This window comes from Anguilla rostrata, chromosome 5, assembly GCF_018555375.3.
Source record: "Anguilla rostrata isolate EN2019 chromosome 5, ASM1855537v3, whole genome shotgun sequence".
Taxonomy (NCBI): Eukaryota; Metazoa; Chordata; class Actinopteri; order Anguilliformes; family Anguillidae; genus Anguilla; species Anguilla rostrata.
Genome location: NC_057937.1, coordinates 4,611,021 through 4,625,555, shown reverse-complemented (window position 1 = coordinate 4,625,555; position 14,535 = coordinate 4,611,021). Strand labels below are relative to the sequence as shown.

The 14,535-nt window shown below is 47.5% G+C and overlaps 1 protein-coding gene across 6 annotated transcripts in view; it reads left to right on the top strand.

Moving 5' to 3' along the window:
- The first annotated feature begins 730 nt into the window (after positions 1-730).
- Positions 731-14,535, top strand: part of fgfr3 (fibroblast growth factor receptor 3) — a 59,184-nt gene continuing 45,379 nt past the window's right edge. For 5 of the 6 annotated variants that reach the window (XM_064334685.1, XM_064334684.1, XM_064334683.1 and 2 more), the window contains exons 1-2: positions 731-1,401; positions 11,723-11,929. In XM_064334685.1, the coding sequence (XP_064190755.1) occupies positions 11,785-11,929 (145 nt within the window). In that variant the 5' untranslated portion in view covers positions 731-1,401; positions 11,723-11,784. The remainder of the gene's footprint in view (positions 1,402-11,722; positions 11,930-14,535) is intronic. The other variant, XM_064334682.1, reaches the window with a different exon arrangement.

Below are 14,535 nucleotides of genomic sequence, written 5' to 3'. Positions count from 1 at the left end.
GTAGCCTATGCCAAACAATCACCATCGTCGTAATTCAGCTGCAACATACAGGAAGGCTAAATGAAATGCATACATTATATAACACGTAGGCCTACATTATACAATGCTTTAAGGCTGGATAATGAATTAAATAACGCGTCGACGAGGCTTTCAAGACGGGCAGGGTGTGTAATATAGATGCACAAGTGATTTGGTTTCGCTGTGAGTCGGCAGGTGGGTGGCACCTACTCTGGCATCACAGTCGGGCGACGCGCGTGAATGGGTGTCGTTCGAAGAATTTATATTCCCTGACATAATAAGGCTACGGAATGTTCGTTGGCTTTAACTAGGAGAACATGTCAAAACTCTCAAAGGAGTAGCCCATATAGGCTACGCTTGGCTTAGCCCGTCCACTCGCGGCATTACCTTTTAATTTGCGCGTTCAGCTGCGATTGCAAAAACCGATCCAGCAATAAATAATTCTCACACAGACCAGCGGTTTCATGCTCGAGACTGGCAGGTGGGGGAGGCAGACGGACTTAAGTTCAAACACTGGCCGATATTTTGGCCACGCACGTTTAATAATCGATTTACCCCTTAATGATGAGAGAGAGAGAGAGAGAGAGAAAGCAAGGCACTGCCTACGCAAGAACAAAGTTGACTCAGCCAGAACATTTAACATTGATTGATTCTTTCGTGCTGCGGAGGGCGGTGCCAGCAGTCTCCTCCCCGCTTCTCTTCAAATTTGCTCGCCTGCTGCCTTTGATTCTCGAGGGGGCTGGTACGAGCGGAGCACTCGTAGTAGGTCTAGAGACTGCAATCTGATCCTCGCTCAATTTTTTTTTTGTCTGGTGCCTCGCAGGACTGTTATTGTAGGTCTCCGAGCCAAGCTTTCACACACACACTCACTAACATGCGGATCGGCAACGGCGCTCGCACTTTCCGAACAGCCAGCGAAAGCAGACGGACGTTGCTCCGGGCCAGCTCCGACGGGAGACAGTAACGTGAAGAGTCCGGTCACTATTTTAACTAAACCAAAAAAAAAAAAAAAAAAGTCTTAAGAGCCGAACGGGGCACTCGATTCGGAAGGTACAGTCAATGGAAATCTAAAAATATACACTGCCGTCTTGGACATATAAACTGCCTCTGACGATTACGTGGTGATACGGGATTGTAGTTCCACCAGAAATACTCGTGTTGCAACTGCCTTTTTGGAAGCCTCTTGCCTAAGAGGCCGTGTTTGTTTGGATCTAGAGTATATTCAAGCACATTTTGGACATTTATACGTCATTACACGTTTGGTCGGATTACGAGAAGAGATTTGTAACTGGTTTCTTCTATAAAGTATAATTGGGACTATCCGTCGGTGTATGTTCAGTTTCATCAACTAATCAGGATTACTGTCAAATTGGAAGTCGCTTGGTAAGATTTTCTTTTTCTCATTCCCATAACTGGTTGTGTATTATTTGGGTTATGGTGTTACCGTTTGCATAACATTGCGGCTGGTACAGTAGCGCGTATATTGTTGCGAAACCAAATATATATATGGAAGGAGGAAATATTTGTTAGATTTGTTTTAAGTTCCTTGTCTTTGCAGCACGTCGGCTTGCTGATGTCTCGCAACAGAAGTTATTTGGAGTTAATCGTATTGTATAGCTGCATACTGACCCAAAAATGCGGGCAGCGCGAGTCGTGGTGATTGTCAGATAGTTTCCTTTTGAACTCTTGTCGTATCCCCGCGGACCATTGTTACAGTAGCGGCGCCCGTAATCAAACACGTGTGTCAAGAATCCGTGAAGGAAACACACTTTTCGAAGTTTCAACGTTCACTAGCCTACAGGAGGGGTTCGGGGTGTCTCTTGGGTTGGTTTTTATACAACTTCAGACTATTCTGCTTATTATTTTCTTTAGTCGAGCCGAATGAATCGACCATTCATTTCCCGACCCTCTTTCCCGGCTCGTCTGGTTTGTATTGCGTGTGCTTGCAATATTTCTTATGCACTGCAGAAAGACACCGAACAGCCAAAGCATTTTTTTATGCAGCCAAACATATTATCTACCCTAACTGAAAGCTGTTGATTACTTTTTCGCCCGATTATGCTTCTTAGATTGGTTATATTGGATTGGTTGCATTTCTAAACCAAGTGCCAGTGTAGATGCAATGGCAATGTATCCTATGACAAGATGAAGCAAGGAAAGAATGGTAAAATAATGTAGTTCTTCGCCTCCTCCCATGGCCGGGCAGTGTGTGAGCTGCACTCTTCTTCCGCATTATCGGCTCTGGAGAAACTGATACTTGAGGTAATTCAAAGCGACAATTCGTGGCTGACTTTCCGTAAACCCGGTAAATTAGTTGGGTCAAGAGTTACACGGCGCCCAAGCGGCTTGTCTGTCGGACAGGTTGTCGCTGAAAGCTGAGATTCCGATCGCAATTTACAGTCCCCGTGCCCTTTCTGAGTATATTTGTCTCAATCGTTTAGACAGGCATACAACCGGTAAACAGGACGAATACACCGTTCAAACAGGCGGCAAATGGCATTACGCAAAAGCTCACAAGCGGCACCCCTCTGTTTTAGCTGAACACCAACTCCTGCTAAAATGTCGTTTGACAGCCAAGGTTATCAAGGAAATACATAGCTGAATAAACCTATTCCGAAATTACATTTTTGCGGTTTATCAAGACAGTGTTTTATCCGCGTTTCAGTGCGGTTGCAATTGACTCACTTGGGCGTTTTCGCAAAGGCAGCAATGGCAAATTCTATACCGCCTATTGTATATATGTTGCACATATAGGTTATGCTGCATTATAGATATACGTCACGCATAACTGCAGCTTTGATGATGGATTGACATATTTAGACCGGTATCCAAATTACGCACTGCCTGCACCGAAGCCATCAGCGAATTACTTGAAAGTAATCTTGGAAGATGCATACTGCTGTTACCTCTCGGATGAGCAAGGGAGAGGGTTAGTCAGATTTGCAGCATGGTACTTGTGGACACAAGTGAAACTGACTGCCTTCTGCCATTAGTCCACAGAAAGGTGTTAAATGCAGCTACTAAAACTAATTACCTTAAGGACTAATAAAACATTCGCACGACTCTCGCCGCAACTGCGACTTTACAATACCTGGAAATTATATAAATATTTCCTTATACAGTCAAGGGGTTGTGCATAACTGAACTGGCAACTGTGGGGTATCATATAGCTTACAGTGAAAGTAGTAGGCTATACAGTATATTTACTCCGGTGTGCTGTATTTGGCATGGTTTAAATAAACGGAACGTACCAGTGCTCCAGCACAAATAGCACCACGGGATCTGTTCACTGCTCTGTCATATTTAATCGATCTCGGAATGAAACGCATATTGACTTCCCCTCTCAAAAGCGTTTTGTCTTTTAAACTAGTCCACTCACCATGATGCACACTGTATGACCTGCGGGAATATTCTGCACGAGCCACGATTTAAAAGACGTCGCACTTGATGCGTTTAACTTCTCTTCTATTTGGGTCAGGTACTGTTTGTTTGGTTTTGCTTATAGTTTTACTGTGACTGCGTAATGAGAGTTGTATTTAGTCCCCCGCCGGTATGATAATGTTCGATTAAGAAAAATAAAATAATATTCTAAAGCCAGCGCAGGACATCTGTAAGCCACGTCATCTCAATTTCGTTTCTCATTTACAATCACGTATTTTTATTTAAAATAGCTAACGAAACAAATCACTGAAACGTTGTTTCTTTCCCTCGAGCAACTTGCCTGTTGAAAAATAATTATTATGGCATTTATAGCAATACGCGGACTGTCTTTATATTGTAGTACATCTACGTATCTACTGTTTATACAGCCATAATAGCCATGGACATACAGCTGTATAAACCGTAACGGAATGTCAAAATTCATTAACCCATTACCCCAGTAATCCAACCCAGCCTGGAAAATAAGCAAATAATCGCATTTTAAACAAAGGGGCCAAATACGATTGAGGTATCTTGCGCTAACAACACCAGTAAAAAGACCATTCTTGGGAAGTCAGTTTGGGATTGTTTCGTCATAATCTCTTTTAATTTGTCTCAATTGCTTATCGTCTCAAAGGAAATAATTGTACCAAGGTGGAAACGGGTCGAGTTGCCTGGAAATACTCGGAGCTATTTGTCTCTAAATTGAATCGTCACTTTCGTTCTAGAACTACACACATTTTGCTGTCCTCGTACAGAAGGCGAATGTAGTTCATGGGCAGTAGATTGTAGCGCCACAGATGTTCAACCGATAATTTCAAACATTCAATTTTCTTTAAAACATTTTTATTTTTACCGTCATTAGACGAAACGCGTAAAATGTGGCGACCAGAACGCCAAGCGGACAGGATGTATTCAAACGTTAAACAGCCGACGATCTTGAACGGGGTTTAAAATAATTTCGAAATATGACAGGAGTGCTGTTTTCTAAGAGTATAAATTTGTCTGGTAACTTGATTTTTAATGCGTTTATGTAGTGTCAAAGCACAATAATTCGTTTCACGTGCTCCGTTTCTTTCCTTGTACTAACAGAACATATTTAATGCGGTATGGGATTAGATACTGTACACCTCGGAACTGGGTTCACTGCGTGGAATCAAGTTGCACCCGCGCCGTGTCAGATCACGCGCGCACAAGTGCATCAACTACAGCGGCAAGACCGAACTTTAGAAATGTGATCAAAACCTACGAGTGAGGTTACGAGCGATAACCTGGGCGGAACAAACGCGCGCAAAAGTGAGCGCATGGCTGAGCTCTGAGCAGGAGAAGCACTCGAGTGAAGGCTACGCGTACCCCCTCAGCAACAATACCATTAACACGTTGGGGGACTGGCCTACGTCTGCAGGACTGTATCTGCCAATTAGCGACGAAGGCCGATATATAGGCTACAGTCGGATTCAGTGTTCCCCCGTCAAGATGCGCGCACGCGTCCCTCGCGCTTCAAAGCCTGTTTAATGTCAGTACGAAACTCCCCATAACCGCCTTCTGCTGTTGATGCCTGCAATTTATGATTCCTCCTGGAGTGGTTCACACCTTAAACATACCCAGTCGGCCAATAGGGGGCACTCTACCGTCCGGGGCAAATTAACTCAATGTCCAAGGCCGAGAGCAATGATTAGGATACTGTGACTAACCCTGGTTTCCTGGATAAACTCAAAACCCAGCTTACAGAAATCTGCTTGTACAATGTCCCCACCCCCCTTCACTTGTGTACTTAAAGTGCAGCTTACTCTAATAATCTATTTCGTGAAGGACACAGAAATGCAAATAAATCAGTGGAATTTAGACGAACTGCAATCGTCTTAGGCAAACAGAAAGCCAGCGCTCCGACAGTCGTATTTTACAGCAGTCGGCCAACGCAGCGCATTCCAGAGCACCTTCACCTGGGCCCACCAGGTCCGTCTGTCCCCTAACAACCACGCCGGACAGACGACGGACAGGCGGACGGACACGTTTTTATTCCCCTCGGGGCGTGTCCACATATAATCCCGTTTGAAGGGAACGAAACGATTCCGCCTGGCCCAGCTTTTAAGCGAGACTCCGCACCGAGGCACCTGAGTTCATTTCGGCTTTTTTTTCAAGGTGTGACAGTTAGAGATTCTTGTAATTGCAGGTCTGTCAGTCAAAGAACGCGAAGACAAGCCCTGCTGCCTATTAAAACAAAGTGGCGGCAGTCTGTGACAAAACTCGTATCTTTGCATGACAACCCCTGTTGATGGCTTCTTTTTTTCCCGTCAAAGAATGCAGTTGGCTGCTGTCACAGCACGAGAACACCAAGAGAGGAGCGAAAGAGGTGGACGATTCAGGAAACCAGAAAAAAAAATGTATAAATAAAGAATTAAAAGTACATTTAAAACATAAGCCTACAGGGTACAGTCAACATTTGTCCTTAACCTTAACGCACAACGGAATGCAAACGTTAATCGTTTAGTTCCGCGAGTACGGTTATCGCCAAAATCATTTTTTTTCCAAACTGCGGTTGTGAAGAGGGGGGGGAGGGAGCGTTTGCACTGAATCTGTGTGAAAGATAAGGAGGGGGAAAGGGCCAAAGGGCCCCCCACACACGTTCAAATTACGCACTTTCGGGTTAGAACAGCAACAGCGCTGACCCACAAAACCAACGCACCGCTGACGTTGTCCTCCGATACGTTCTTATTCCTGCATGTGCACGTTTCTTCCTGTTTTGGAGGTGTACAGGAGCACGTGCGGCCCCGTTGGGTGTTGGTCGCTAGTCGAGTACACGTAGTGACGGGACGTCCCGAGTGTTTGGAGTTGGTCTTGGGCCCTGTGAGGAAGAGCCCAGCTGACTGCGCTGGCCCCTCCTCAAGTACCCCCCCCCACACACCACCCCCCCCAAAAACCCTGTAGACAGAGGGCTGATGGGAAACAGCTGCTCACACATGTGGAGCTGACAGGTGGGATAGCTGGGAATAGCGCACGCACACACACACACACACACACACACAGCAGCCAGGGTCCGCTCTCACTCGCTCGCTCTCTCTCTCCCCCCCCTCTCGTTCCCTTGGGATAGTCTCTCTCACCGGTGCTCTGTGCAGCAGCTGCAGTAGCCGTAGCTGTGCAAACCCCCTTTTCTCCCCCGAAGCTAAACTCTTAAAACTATGAAAAATGCATTAAGCCCCTTGCCTGCGCTGCCAAAAAAAAAGCCCAGGCGCTCGCTAATAAAGCGTAGCTGAATTAGCATCTCCGGACAGGAGTGAGCGGTGCTGTCTCCTGTCACAAAGGCATGGGAAGGCCCACAAACTCTATATGCATCAGATCCAGAATGAACACTACAGAGATGGGAATAGAGAGGAAGAAGAGATAGAAGGGAAGGGAGGGTGGACAGTAGAGGACGAAGATGGACAGAGCTTGTGGATAGTATAGAGGAAGAAGCGGAAAGAAGTGCACAACAGAGGAGGACTGGACAATGGAGCTGAACAGTATAGAGGTATATAAGTGAGAGTGAACAGTATAGGGGTATATAAGAGAGTGACCAGTACAGACGTAGAAGAGAGTGAACAGTCAAGAGGTAAAGAAAAAAGAGTAAACAGTATGGAGGTATAGAAGAGAGAGTGACCAGTCTAGAGGTAAAGAAGAAAGAGTGAGCTGTATAGAGGTATATAAGAGAGAGTGAACAGGATAGAGGTATATAAGAGTATAAGAGAGAGTGAACAGGATAGAGGTATATAAGAGTATAAGAGAGAGTGAACAGTATAGAGGTATATAAGCGTATAAGAGAGAGTGAACAGTATAGAGGTATATAAGAGTATAAGAGAGAGTGAACAGGATAGAGGTGTATAAGAGTATAAGAGAGAGTGAACAGTATAGAGGTGTATAAGAGAGAGTGAACAGTATAGAGGTATATAAGAGTATAAGAGAGAGTGAACAGGATAGAGGTATATAAGCGTATAAGAGAGAGTGAACAGGATAGAGGTGTATAAGAGTATAAGAGAGAGTGAACAGTATAGAGGTGTATAAGAGAGAGTGAACAGTATAGAGGTATATAAGAGTATAAGAGAGAGTGAACAGGATAGAGGTATATAAGGGTATAAGAGAGAGTGAACAGGATAGAGGTGTATAAGAGTATAAGAGAGAGTGAACAGTATAGAGGTGTATAAGAGAGAGTGAACAGTATAGAGGTATATAAGAGTATAAGAGAGAGTGAACAGGATAGAGGTATATAAGCGTATAAGAGAGAGTGAACAGGATAGAGGTGTATAAGAGTATAAGAGAGAGTGAACAGTATAGAGGTATATAAGAGTATAAGAGAGAGTGAACAGGATAGAGGTGTATAAGAGTATAAGAGAGAGTGAACAGTATAGAGGTGTATAAGAGAGAGTGAACAGTATAGAGGTATATAAGAGTATAAGAGAGAGTGAACAGGATAGAGGTATATAAGCGTATAAGAGAGAGTGAACAGGATAGAGGTGTATAAGAGTATAAGAGAGAGTGAACAGTATAGAGGTGTATAAGAGAGAGTGAACAGTATAGAGGTATATAAGCGTATAAGAGAGAGTGAACAGGATAGAGGTGTATAAGAGTATAAGAGAGAGTGAACAGTATAGAGGTGTATAAGAGAGAGTGAACAGTATAGAGGTATACAAGGGTATAAGAGAGAGTGAACAGTATAGAGGTATATAAGAGTATAAGAGAGAGTGAACAGGATAGAGGTATATAAGAGTATAAGAGTGAACAGGATAGAGGTATATAAGAGTATAAGAGAGAGTGAACAGGATAGAGGTATATAAGAGTATAAGTGAGAGTGCACAGTATAGAGGAGGCCCGTAGAGACTGTGGAGCAGGTCCTTAAGCACAGCCACAGCCACAGCCGATCTGTTTCATGTTAAGCCAGAGCCCAAGCTGCCAATAAAGAGCACCGTGATTTACCTGGGAGGAAGAGAGGCTTCTCGTTTATGGGAATTAATTGCAGGGGTGGCAGAGCGCAGACAAACCCCCGGCTTCTCAGAGCAAACTAAGACACCGAGGGACTTCAGCTGTGATTAGAGTGCAGCTCCCCATCGGAGCTCCGTCTGGCAGTGGACTGCAAGAGCTGTTTATCTGTGGCTATCAGCAGGCAGAAACCTAAGGCCACTGGTTTAGCTGCGCTGTTTGTGATCAGTTACTCTGTGAAATTGAGCAAGATCCTTTTTAGCGGGGAAACCTTTCATATTGTAGTTTTACCTGAGTGCTAAACACAAAAGAGAGCCATTCGTATTTTAGTTATTTACACAGCGTCCTTTGAAATTTTGCTGAAAAAAGAAAAACACGTGATAGAATGAATTTATATTTCCTTGAACATGTGCAGAGTTAATTCCAAACTGTGAAGTGGGAGGGACTTTTTCAAAGTTTTGTTTCAGATGTCAGGGTAATGTCATCCATGGCATTTCTGTTCAGATTCCTCATAAAATTATTTTGCATTTAACTTTTCTTTTTTTTTTCTTTTGTTTACCTACTAATTAGCAGCTGCTGTCCTGTGTGTGTTTTTTAAACCTCCAAGTTGCCAATATTTTAGAAATTATACAGAAACTTTGTCTTAGAGCTAGCCAGTTTCAGATTGCCATGTTAGCTGAAGGTAGATTTCCATGAGATCGCAGATTATTCTGTGGGGTAGGCAAGTCTGCCCAAATACAGGGTCCTCTCTCCTGTAAATGAGGGCAAGTCTGCCCAAATACAGGGTCCTTTCTGCTGTAAATGAGGGGGTCTACATTCCCGGGATAAGAAAAGGTCTGTCAGACGTCTTTGCTGTTTCAAACGAGCAGGCCAACATCTAGCCCCAGTGTGAGCACAGACCAGCGCTCTTATCAAACTGTGTAAATAAACCGTGTTGAAATCGAGGCTGCTTTTTCGTTTTGGGGTGTGGGGTGTGAGGCGGGGGGAGGGGGGGCGGTTTCTCCAGTTACTCTCCTGAACAGTGCAGAGTAACAGACTGGCGCACAATTACAGCTGCTGTTCCCCCCGAACCGTATAAAACGAGGTATGCGGACGTTGTTTAGCTCGCTTGTGGTTTTTTTTTTTTTTGTCAGCTTAAATGTTATCCCCCCCCCCCCCCAACATCCCCTGGCCCTGACCCATCCCCCCCATCCATCCCCTACCACCCCCCCACCCCGCCCCTACCCGGCTCGACCCCCCACTGGGCATCTGCTGGAGCCAAATATGAAAGATTTCATGGGAAAGAAAAGCAAACTGCTACGGCTTAAACGATGACGGTTCCAGTTTCTACAGTTTACATTTCCTCCAAGAGTCGAGGCTGCACTCCGCTGCCTTGACAGGCAAGACCGGGGGGGGGGGGCGGGGGGTGTGTGTGGGGGGGGGGGGGGCAGAGAAAGAGAGAGCGAGTGTGTGAAATGTTTCTTCTGTATTTACACCACTGTGTTCCAAGTTCCCTGCACAACTGTGAATGTGGTATTATACAATGACATGCCCTAGTGCAACCCCCCTATCACCCCCCCCCCCCCCCACACACACACCCACCTCCCCACTCAATCATCACAGGGATTTTGGAGTTACAGCACAGATGCTCTATATGCTAACCAGATTCGCGAGCGCATAGATTTACATTATCCTCCGCAAATCCGTAACCAGGAAGTTCTGGGGAGGTTCCACGGTTGCTATGCTAGCTATGCATCACGTTCCTGCCACTTCTTCACCACCATATTCGGAGAGAGAGAAATTGCTGATGCAAGAAAATTTTCTGACAGTTGGATTAATGAATCATCGGAACGTCAGTGGTTCGTTGCACTGGAACATTAGCTGGGATTGGCTGTACGGCTTTTCCACGATAAAATGGAAGGAATGACCTTGCACAAGAGATGATGACTCAGACACGATTTACATGACTTGATCCCTCTTAGCAAACACTGATCCCATTTTTCTGTTGTTGAAGCTAGTTAGCTAGCTAGCTAGCCCGCGCAGTCTTTTCTGGTCAGCGACACACTTCCCAGCCAGGAAACTTTAACTTATTTCCGCTTACTGTCTGTGACTCGATGTTGTCATGGCAACGTCCATTAGATGCGTATTTACGCGTTCTAATTAGGCACATCCAATCGGATTACAACACGCTATGCCAAATTAAGCCATATTTCTTTCAGAGCGGATGAAAGAGGATCCTGTCTTCTACAGAGACAGTGCTTGTTCTGTTTTGAAGAACGCTTCTGTGAATATTCATAACTCCAGCCAGTTGGAAAACTTTGAGCTTCAACATGGCGGGGGCAAGGAATTCAGTTCAGAGTTCTGTACCTGTACAGCTCAGAGTTCTGTACCTATCCAGCTCAGAGCTCTATACTATACCTGTACAGCACAGAGCTCTATACCTGTGCAGCTCAGAGCTCTATACCTGTCCAGCTCAGAGCTCTATACCTGTCCAGCTCAGAGCTCTATACTGTACCTGTCCAGCTCAGAGCTCTATACTATACCTGTACAGCACAGAGCTCTATACCTGTGCAGCTCAGAGCTCTATACCTGTCCAGCTCAGAGCTCTATACCTGTCCAGCTCAGAGCTCTATACCTGTCCAGCTCAGAGCTCTATACCTGTCCAGCTCAGAGCTCTATACCTGTGCAGCTCAGAGCTCTATACCTGTGCAGCTCAGAGCTCTATACCTGTCCAGCTCAGAGCTCTATACCTGTACAGCTCAGAGCTCTATACCTGTCCAGCTCAGAGCTCTATACTGTACCTGTCCAGCTCAGAGCTCTATACCTGTGCAGCACAGAGCTCTATACCTGTCCAGCTCAGAGCTCTATACCTGTCCAGCTCAGAGCTCTATATGTGTCTGACGGCATGTCTGTCCTGCGTGTGTCTGACGGCGTGTCTGTCCTGCGTGTGTCTGACGGCGTGTCTGTCCTGCGTGTGTCTGACGGCATGTCTGTCCTGCGTGTGTCTGACCTGCGTGTGTCTGTCCTGCGTGTGTCTGTCCTGCGTGTGTCTGACGGCGTGTCTGTCCTGCGTGTGTCTGATGGCATGTCTGTCCTGCGTGTGTCTGACGGCGTGTCTGTCCTGCTTGTGTCTGACGGCGTGTCTGTCCTGCGTGTGTCTGATGGCATGTCTGTCCTGCGTGTGTCTGACGGCGTGTCTGTCCTGCTTGTGTCTGACGGCGTGTCTGTCCTGCATGTGTCTGACGGCCTGTTTGTCCTGCGTGTGTCTGACAGCATGTCTGTCCTGCGTGTGTCTGACGGCCTGTTTGTCCTGCGTGTGTCTAACGGCGTGTTCTCCCCGTGTCCCGTGTCCCAGGCGTGTGCTGAGGGGCTGGCGGGCCCTGCGTTGGACCTGGAGCATGCGCGTGCGCGCGGAAGATGCCTGACTCGGCCGCGGGCAGCAGCGGTCCCCGCCTCCCCCTGCCCTCCGGAGGAATGATCTCCCTGTGGAGCCTCTGCTTCTACTGCTCCGTGTGTCTGCACTGCTGCGCCAGCGCCAGGCTGCCCACGGCCCCGCCTGCAGGTACGCACCACCCTTACACACACACACACACAGAGCTTACACACAGCGCGTACACACACACACACACACACAGAGCTTACACACAGCGCGTACACACACACACACACACAGAGCTTACACACAGCGCGTACACACACACACACACACACACACACACCCAGCACTTACACACAGCGCGTACACACACACACACACACACAGCACTTACACACAGCGCGTACAAGCACACATGCGTGTGCGTGTGTGTGTACATGCGTGTGCGTGTGCGTGTACATGCGTGTGCGTGCGTGTACATGCGTGTGCGTGCACGCCGCCTCCCCTCTCACCTTCTCTCAGCGCAGGCTGTAAATACCGGCAGGATTTCTTGGTCTTCAGCAGGGCAGTAAAACTGAGAGACTCTCAGGATCCGCTTTCACTGCTCAGGGCGGGAGATTTACGGCCCTCAGCTCCCTCACCGCCACCATTTAAACTCCATTACTGCCAGTCAGGCGCTGGGGGAAACAAACACAGAGCTCCAGACTGCAGGAACACCGATACACTGATACTGTGGCTTTTAGACTGCTGGAACACTGATACTGTGGCATTTAGACTGTGCTGGAACACTGATACAGGGGCTTTTAGACTGTGCTGGAACACTGATACAGGGGCATTTAGACTGTGCTGGAACACTGATACTGTGGCATTTAGACTGTGCTGGAACACTGATACAGGGGCATTTAGACTGTGCTGGAACACTGATACAGGGGCTTTTAGACTGTGCTGGAACACTGATACAGGGGCTTTTAGACTGTGCTGGAACACTGATACACTGGCGTTTGACTTGACTAAACTTGACCCCCCCCCCCGCCCCACACACACACACACACACGGTGATTCTCCATATCCTCTATGAGTGAGCTGCGCAGAGCTCAGCTTTGGAAGGAGACACAGAGTTTACTTTAAATCTTACCCAAGCACTCAGGAGGTAGCAGAGACGTGCCCTGTATCGTGATATGCTTGTTAGCCTCACAATCCAGCCATATCCCATGCCAGAGCTAACGCACTAGTTATTGCTACTGCAATATCGTCTGGCCTAGTGCGTGTGATGCGAGACTACCCCCGGCCAATCACAGAAGAGCCCCAGTAAGCACTGATACCCCAGCAGATGTTTGGCTATATGTATCACAGGTCAACATCTGAAACCTTTCTGCGTATTACATGCAGAACACAGAATCACAGACTGTGCTCGCTCTCTCTCTCTCTCTCTCTCTCTCTCTCTCTCTCTCTGTCTCTCTCTCTCTGCCTCTCTCCCTCATATCTACTCCCTCTCTCACTCACTCGCTCACTCTTTTTCTCTCTCGCCATCCCCCCTCCGTTTTCTCTCTCTCTCACTCACTCACTCACTCTCTCACTCTCTCTCTATCTCCCTCTCTCTCTCTCTCAATCTCTCTCTCTCTTTTTCTCTCTCTCGCCATCCCCTCTCTGTTTTCTCCTCTCCTCTCTCTCTCTCTCCTCTCTCTCTCTCTCTCCCAGCCTCTCTCTCCCTCTCTCTCTCTATCTCTCTCTCAATCTCTCTCTCTCTCCCTCACAGTCAAGTGAGAAAGGCTCTTTTTGATTTACAGCGCCGAGCGGCTCTGGACAGTTCGCGGCGACTCCGAGCTGTCAGCCAGGGTTTGACGTACGGCCGGTTTTTAATTACAGGTCTCCCCCTTAAGGAAATTGTTGAGATGGCTGGGATAAGGCAGGGCCGCCGGGACACAAAGAGCTTTGTTGTGCGGCCGTGTCGGCGCGGCCGAGGCGGGCCGGACGCTAGCGCTAGCGCCAGGCCAGACTGACGGGATGTTTGCGCAGTGAGCTAAGCGAGAGGCGCTCCGGACAGACGGGCGTCTCCCCCCGTCGCCGGGGGTAACAGACGTCTCTCCCCGCTTTATTAAACTCCGTTTGAGGCCCGAAACTGTCAGTGATTGTCAGCGACCCTGCGCCCCTGCACACACACACACTGTACACGTGCACACACACACACACACTGTCACACACACCCCACACACACACACAACCACACACTGTACCGTCACAACACCACACCCATAACACACTGTAAGCCACACCACCACTGTCCTGCACACCACACCCTGTACAGCACACACACACACTGGCTGGAGCGTTTAGACCTCCGCCCCCTCAGCAGCTGCTGGATGGACTGGGCTGCTGCATGTGCTTTTGTTTAAGTTGCCGGCCGACAGCGTTGCCGGGGGCTACGCTGCCGCTTACATCACCAGAGACCCAGAGAAGCAAACCCACAGAGCTGTGAGAGATGTACACTGAAGCTGGAGAGCTGTCAGGGATGTACACTGAAGCTGGAGAGCTGTCAGGGACGTACACTGAAGCTGGAGAGCTGTGAGAGATGTACACTGAAGCTGGAGAGCTGTCAGGGATGTACACTGAAGCTGGAGAGCTGTCAGGGACGTACACTGAAGCTGGAGAGCTGTCAGGGACGTACACTGAAGCTGGGAGAGCTATGAGAGATGTACACTGAAGCTGGGAGAGCTGTCAGGGATGTACACTGAAGCTGGGAGAGCTATCAGGGATGTGCACTGAAGCTGGGAGAGCTATGAGAGATGTACACT